Source organism: Chiloscyllium plagiosum, unplaced genomic scaffold (genome assembly GCF_037043375.1).
Source record: "Chiloscyllium plagiosum isolate Xiang-an unplaced genomic scaffold, Cpla_swu_hap1 HiC_scaffold_27, whole genome shotgun sequence".
NCBI lineage: Eukaryota > Metazoa > Chordata > Chondrichthyes > Orectolobiformes > Hemiscylliidae > Chiloscyllium > Chiloscyllium plagiosum.
Genome location: NW_028270165.1, coordinates 64,684,932 through 64,693,340, shown reverse-complemented (window position 1 = coordinate 64,693,340; position 8,409 = coordinate 64,684,932). Strand labels below are relative to the sequence as shown.

The 8,409-nt window shown below is 42.0% G+C and overlaps 1 protein-coding gene across 1 annotated transcript in view; it reads right to left on the bottom strand.

Annotated features, from left to right (window-relative positions):
* Positions 1-5,672: 5,672 nt before the first annotated feature.
* The window catches only part of LOC122545632 (scavenger receptor cysteine-rich type 1 protein M130-like), a 78,883-nt gene continuing 76,146 nt past the window's right edge, over positions 5,673-8,409 (bottom strand). Inside the window, exons 22-23 of the mRNA XM_087975332.1 lie at positions 7,798-7,929; positions 5,673-5,725 (exon numbers count right to left, since the gene is read on the bottom strand). Coding sequence (XP_087831458.1) covers positions 5,673-5,725; positions 7,798-7,929 — 185 coding nt within the window. The remainder of the gene's footprint in view (positions 5,726-7,797; positions 7,930-8,409) is intronic.

Here is an 8,409-nt window from a genome sequence, read left to right as displayed (position 1 = left end):
ATGTTTTCTGGAAATTTTCTAACCAGATCAGCTAAATGAATTTTACAAACAATGCAGGTCACAACAAGGATCGTTCTGCAAAGAGATATCTCTCAGATCTCCAGTCAGAAAACAGCTATCAAAGTTGTACTTTCGGTCTCCTCCAACCAAGCCAATTTTTGATTTATCTTACAAACTCACAACCATGAAACCCATGTGGTTTTATCTGCAAGACATACTGGATATTATTCAATGCTTAAGTAAAATCTTTGCCGGCAACAACATCCACTCACTACCCTCACCAATTATCTTCATCACTTGCTCACAAAACTCAGTCAAATTTGTGAGTCACGGCATCCCACGTAAACCCGTGGCTACTATCTCTAATATGCGTTTTTTTTTTACCAAATGTGAGCAAATCCCGTGCCTATGAATCTTCTCCAAGCAGTTACCTACCATGGATGAAAGACACAGCTACATGTAATTCCCTGAATTAACAGCGTTGCTCTTTTTAACCAAAAGGAACTCGTTGGCTCTTCTCCAGTCTCCTGTAGCCTTTCTTGTGGCTAAAGACATACAACATATTCCTCCCTAAAATTCCCATCGTCCATCTCATTCTCCGTTGTGGATACAGATGCGAGATATTCACTGAGGACCTGACTCCCTTCCTCTCGCTTTCATCATAAATTCACTCTTTTGTCCTTGAGTCTGTTCACACTGAACACTTGCTCTTAATGCAACAATAACATCGCCCTGATCCTACTGGCCAACAACATTTTATGGTCTGTTTTAGCACTGATAATTCATCTGTTAATGTTTTTTTTTTTGCTTCGTTCAAACCTCTCAAGGGTCTTGTTTGATTTCAATTTTCTAAACACTTGCTTCCTTTTCTCATTCTGACTAAACTTTTGATATCTCTTGTCATTTGCAATTTCCGAATCTTGCCGTCCTATCCTTTCTGCCTCACAGGAAGACGTTGACGCAGGTGCAGTTAAAAAATTGAAAAGGCATTTGGACAGTTACATAACTAGGAAAAGTTCAGAGGGGCATGGGCCAACTGCAGGCAAATGGGACTGATCTACTTTGGGAAACTTGATCAGTTTTGACGAGTGGATCAAAAAGTCTGTTACCGTGATGTCCGACTGTATGATTCCACGTGATTCCGAATTCTGATCATTGACCTTTAAATGATTCCCACCTGACAAAATTAGATTGCCCCTGAAAAGAATCACTTAAACATAATTTCTCCAGTTATTGCCTGATGACGTTATCATTTCCCTTGCCCTGTACTAAAACATTTACCAGGGGACCTGTATGATCATTATTCTACCTACCTTAAACATACTGAACTTTGGTCACTGTTCCCAAATTGTCCTGCACGGAAACATTCATCGGAAACAGACAGAAATTGTTTAAAAAATACTCAACATGTCTGGCAGTATCTGTGGAGAGCAAGCATAGTTAACGTTCTGGGTTCACTGACCTCCTTCAGAATGGGCTTTGGCTCTGAAGCTATTGATATATATGCTGGACAAGGTATGGGGACCGATGAATGAGTGAAAAATGGAGGGAGGTGGGACAAGGAGAGATGAAAATATTTGGATAGACAAATGATTGGTCAAAGGCTCTTTGAGAATGTTCTCATCACCACCTTGTTCTCCGGAATGAATCTCTCGCAGGTTTGCTATTATAACTTAGCGAAGCTCAGTGCAAGCTGGAGGAACAACACGTCATTTTCCTTCTGGGAACTCCGCACCCTTCTGGGCTCAAAAGTGTGTACATACGTGTTTGAGAAGGTGCTGGGGTCGAGCCTGCCTTCTTGAACTGCTGCAGTCCATGTGCTGTAGGGTAGACCCACAATGTCCCTTCGGGAGGAATTTCCAGGATTCTGACCAATTCACAAGGAAGAAAAAGCCGATATGTTTCTATGTCGAGATGGTGAGGGGCTCGGAGGGAAACCTGCAGGGATTGGTGTTCCCCCATATGCTGCTCCTTATCCTTCAAGTCCCCTCCAAGTCGCACGCCTTGCCTTCTCATGGACGTAACTAGGGACAGCATGACAGATGTCGAGACAGGACGTGTTTTGGATAATTCAGGGTGTCTACTACCCCATTCTGACTGTCGTTGGCATTCCTGGTATGTATCTGGTGAGGACACACCATCTCGTGAGGCCACTTTTGATGTACCACACTCAATTCTGCTAGCCCTGCTTAAGGAAGGATGTTATTAAATTGGAAAAGAAAGCAGAAAAGATTTACAATGCTGTAATCTAAACTGGATGGTTTGTGTTGCCAGGAATGGTTGGATAGGCTGGGACTGATTTCTCCCCGGATTGTAGGTGACTGATGGATGACATTGTAAAGCTTTACAAAATCACGATTGACATACATAACGTGAGTATCCAAGGCTTTTCATTCACCAGGGTGGGGGAAACCAAACACACAGGGCATAAGTTCAAGGTGAGAGGGGACAGATTTACAAGGGAACTGAGTGTAGCTTTTTCACATGATTCGTGTTTGGAATGAGCTGCCAGAGAAAGCGGGGGAGGCTTTCTGCATTTCTAATCCAAACAATCTGAATGGGATACCTTTATCCCAAGCATTTGGGTAACCCTGACAGTACGCTCTTAAACATAATCTACGGGGTCTGATGCCACCTTTCCAAGGCTCCCTTGGATTCAGGATGGTATGCATTTAATTTTAAGTGCTGCATGCAGAATGTATACATGACTTCCTTAAATACCGCGGAGAAAAATTTGAGACTTGTTCTGACTGAATCTCTCTGGTTTACCCATACTGGGTAAACAAAGGTACCAACTCCTCCACCACCCTTTTTGCCTTATCACACCAATATGGAAATACCTCCGGAAATCTGGTAGCCACATCCATTAGAGTGAGCAAGCAATGGTTCCCACTTCTGGTTTTACGGAGAGGACATACACAATCAATCATAACCCACGTGACGTGTTTTTGGAATACTCGGCAATTGGCAGCAAATGCACTGGTTTGATTACTGCCTGTGGCTCACCCTACTATGCACCTTTTAAATGTATGGCAAAGTGTACACATCGTTGTGCAGTCCAGGCCAACAGAAGTGCTTTGGTATCATAGCCTGTGCCTTGATCACACGAGGTGACCTCCTCCTGGTAATTCATTGCTACCTATAATATTTTCCGAGTTACTTAGGGAGAGAGGAAGATGGACAGGGCAGACAGGAACACGACAAAGGGAAAGAGTGAGAGACAGTGAGGGATCAGAAGGAGGAGAAGAAGGGATAAAGCGTAGGGGAGAGGGTGTGGAGAACGGGAGACATGTAGAGAGATATGGAGCAGGGGACAGATGAAGGAAGAACGAGGTGAGAGTGGGACAGCGAGAGGGAGAGAGAGAGATGGAGGAGTGAGGAGGAGAGAAGAAGAAGGCAGAGAGAGAAAGAGAGAAGAGAAATGTCTCTGTCCCAATTACTAGCTTGTGTTAAAACTGATATAACGCCACCCTCTGCTGGACTGCCAACGCCACTGCATAGGAGAAGCTGCAGCGTGAAAGCCATCAAGCGTACCATCAGAGAGAGAGAAAGAGAGCGGCCAACTCAAAGCAGCATACAGATACAGAAAGACAACCATCTATATTGACACGCACACCGGTACACACTGACGCACATACGCTTCGCACAGATGCAGGCACACAGACATGCACACACAAGTGAGATGATTGCAATTGTACTTCAGGTTCCCTCAGCGTGAAAGATGTTTATGTTGAGAAACCGATGAGTTTCTTCTGCAATGTCGAATTGATTTATTTTGGGCTGTTTCCTGACATTGTACACCTTAAATCGAACATTTGCTGCCAACTGTATTCGGGCACCTTCCAGTGAATTGTTTTTATGAGGAGAAATGATGAATATTCTTGCACTTTGTGCAATTTACATATCTATGTAATTTATTGACTCAGATTCTAAGTGATGGTAGAATTTAATATCTGAAGGGGTCAGGCCAACACTGGGTCTGTTCATCTCCTTCTGCTCATATCACAGGGGCAAGGTCGATTGAACAAAATTCCTACAAGCACAGGTTTGAAGAAGAAAGTGTGTTGCTGGAAAAGCGCAGCAGGTCAGGCAGCATCCAAGAATGATTCCTGAAGAAGGGCTCATGCCTGAAACGTCGATTCTCCTGCTCCTCGGATGCTGCCTGACCTGCTGCGCTTTTCCTGCAACACATTTTCAGCTCTGATCTGCAGCATCTGCAGTCCTCACTTTCTCCTTGAAGAATAAAGTATCATTGTAACCTGGGAAATTCACAGGCTTGACTGCTTTATCCAAGAAAAAATACCTGCCACTTATGGACTGGTATGGGTTGGCATTGTCTCACTTGGAATGCAAGAAGAGGACGGGGTTGGCGGAGGGGGTAGAGAGAGGAAGAGAGAGAACTTCCAAGCCTTTTACTCTCGCATTTTTTAGTTTATTGTTTCATTCAAACTTCCCTCCCGGATAAAGTGTATCTCATTGCAGGCAGGTGCAGATACACTGGTACAAACACAACAAAATGCAAAGACACACATATGGAAACTCGCATCAACATGGCCATCAGTGTTATATCACTTTGAACAAAAGGGATGACTGAGAGAAAGTGTGGAATGGTTTAACCCTATTTCAACAGATTCAACATCTATAATAAAGAGACTCTACTGCACAGAGACACAGTCACAGATATCGTCTCTGGATGTGTTCTCTTTTTTTTATCTATGTCTCTACATTTCAGTTCTGTCTTTCTCACCCACCACTCCCTGCTTGTTTATGCCTTAAAATATCACCCTACACATTTCTCACTCTCACACATGCCGTGCCTCAATTCATAGCCTTCCGAAGTTTCCTCCTTTCTGCCCGTTCAAAATTAACACCTCGCCCCCACCCCTACCCCGCGACAAAATTGCGCTTCCACAACTTTGTCACCTTCGCAACTTTGGCGATCCACGCCAAGCATGCCCCTCCAAACAGAGCATGCATCACACCCTTTGCAGTGTCCCACACCTGCACGCTGTTCTTTCAGTGGTAGCTTCAACAAAGCCTCCATGTCACTTCGGTGGAGTGGCAGCCAGAACTGTGTGTCATCTTCCAAAGGTGGCCGAATTAAAGTTCGACAACACACAACCTGACTGCATAAAAATTATACCACGTATTTTCCGACTAATGCAGGAAACCTTGTCATGTGCCTCCTTGCTTACCTTACCCACCTGCGTTGCTACCTTTACACAAAAGCAGATTGTAAGCCACGATCCTTCTGTATGTTAATTTTCCAAGTTCCCTTCCATTTCCTGTGTACTTCCCTCCTGCAATCGGCTTTCCAACGTACTGGCCGAAGCACAAATATTCTCATATTCAGAGATGCAGTTGCACAAGCACAGCTAATTACAACCACTCTCACTTACTCACTGACACTCACACACATACACTCGGCACTGACATCAACAAACGGACTCAGAATCCCAAAACAAACTTGCAATCACTGCATTTTTATTGATGAATTGTGTCCTACATTTTGCACATCACTTTCAGAAATATTCCCAGTTCATGGACAGAACATTTCATTCAATAAACAGCAAAACAGCACTTCATAGAATTCTTTGGCTTGACAAGTTGAAAAGCCTCCTTCATTCGGTATGAGAAAGCAAAGCAATTTCACATGGAATTTCCTCAATACCTCATTGACAGGCCACAGGACCATCGTCCACTATTGTGACTTCAAAAATCCACACTGAGAAATGAATTACATAATGTATGCACACATAAAAAATAACTTCGATGCAGACGGTTTATACCCACTTTTAACTCATTAAAACACACAACATGCAATTTTTCAGATATATTTCAAATGTATATATATGCAAATATATACATTTCAATGCCAAAGTACATGCTGCTGAATTACAACCAGTTGCAGCTTATATTGAGAAAAATATTTTGGAGATTCAAAACGATAGTCGGCGACTTCTCGCAATATTAGGACGTCCCATGTTGAAATCGCTTCTAAACTCTACCTGAAATGATAAAGAAAATAATTTGAGTCCACGCATTCAAGTCGCCTCTGGCTCGATTCACAGCACATGAATCTACCAATCCCTAGCTGAAACTCTCACTCCATAGAGTAGGGACAAGACTAATTCTGCCTCAGCAAGGTCAGACTGATGACGGGCCATATTTGGAAGTCACATTGACATGTTTATCTATCTGTGTGTTTAGCTGATGCAAACGACAGCCTGGAAATTACTCTGAAGATTAGAGAGATATGTGCAGCAAGTGATCACTGGGCCAATATTTATTCTACAATCAACAAGTTCACTCAAAATATTATATAATGATCATCGCCTCTGGTTTGTGCGAATATTGGCTGGGCAATATCCTAAATGATAGTAGTTATGAAATGTTCAAAAGTATATCATTGGCCATGCACGATTTTGCAGGTGAGATGTTGATTGAAATTGCAAGATAAACAAATATCTATGGTTTCTTTCGCACTCCTAAAACAATTTAATAGATCTCTGTGAAACAATAAAATGCTTTCTTCATTAATTTAAACAATCCTCACGAAAGTATTCAATGTTTAACTCAAAAATAAATGTCAAGTTTTCCATGATGATTTTCAACATTACATAGTGCTCAAGATATTTCAGAATTTTGCTGAAAGCCAAGGCATCCCATTCTTTCCTCTGCATCAGAAACATTGGAACTCAGAGGGAAACGTCGCAATTATGGGTTTGATGCGAACGTTGTAAAAGTTTGGATCGCACATCCAGTGTATGTCAACAGTGAAGGCGCCACCGATATGCGAGTTATCAGGGGAAGTCAGATGTATTTTCTGATTGGACAACAGAGGTAACATGGCAACGGCTGTATCATAGTTCTATCGAATCATGCAGTGCAGGGAAGCTCATTTGCCCATTCGTAAACAGAAACAAACAACGGGAATTGCTTGAAAAAACCCAGCATGTCTGGACACATGTTTGGAGCACATCAAAGTTAAAGTTACAGGCCCAGTGACCCTTCTTCAAAGAAACACAGGAGCTTGGTTGTTAGTGTGGTGACTGTTACATGTTACAGGAGGGTTCTCACAACAGTAATTAAACAACTCTCTGTGAAAAAGGAGAGAAGGTGAAGAATAATGAAAGCGGATAACTGGGAATACAAGGAACATTGGAGCAGTTTTTCTTTTCCAAAATGCCATTCGAAACACTAAAATGGTTAAGCAGCTGATCAGCTAGTCTGGGTTTCAAAGGCAACCGTGAGTTATTGGCATTTTTAATGTTCAGCTTAAGGAGACGTATTCTTCTTCGGGAATGGGTGTGAGTGCAGCTCCTGAAAACAGCCACATCAAACGCACATCTCTTTGCACATTACAAGTAAAGGTCCGAGGCTCTGTATTCCCTGTGAGCTACAAGAACTAAATCATTCAAACTGTTGAGCACATAAAACCCCATCTTTCATATTCTCCATACAGCCAGTTGATGACGCATTGAAACAGCAATTTTATAGATTTGTAATTACAAAATTGGGTGAAGATCAGCGATTCGAAGAACTGACAAAACGCAGTGTATAATGAATAGCATCGAATTCATTTTTTAAAGACGGTTCTTCATGCTATTGAAATAAAAATCGTTCTCCAATAATACATTGCTTTCTCAGTGACAAGGTGTGGAAATGAGGCACAGGTTTGGACGTTGTTCTTGGATTTTCAGCAAATATAATATTATCATGGAATGGAAAGGAATTATGGCAGTGTGAATGCACAGAAAGGTGGTTAAAGATGTGAGTATCTGTTATTCAACTCACCGAGTGAACAAAGACCACTGTCATCATCTGTAAGTGTGAGGGGTTCATCAGGATCACTGTCCAATTGTAACTTTCCATCATGACAGTCTGCATCTTCAGTCTCAACATCGTCATACTCACCACGAATTCGACCTGGAGAGAAAGATGAGCATCACTGATACAAATTGAAATACACAACAACGATAACTAGAAAACGAGACGAATGTATCAGATAAGGCAAGTGCTGGAAACTGAGACCAGAAGAGTTAGGTCAAAATTCTGAAGTTACGGAATGAGCAGAGTTGGTGCAAATTAGGATTGCTTTCTCTGGAAATGAGAAGGTGAAATGTTATCTGATTGAATTATTCAAAATAATAACCCGGATAAGATAGGCAACATAAAGTAAACTACTTCAACTGATTAGACTATTTTAGCTCGAGGTGTTATACACAGAATTAATGCCAGACCGTTCAGAGAAGATGTCAAGAAAGGATAAAGCTGTACAGGGTTTGGAAATATATTTCCCAAAAATTAGCGCATGTCTGATCAATTCTTAATTTTATATGTGGCCGAGATTATTGTTGATCAAAGGTATTTATGGACATGCTTCAAAGGCAGGGAGCTGGATTTAGG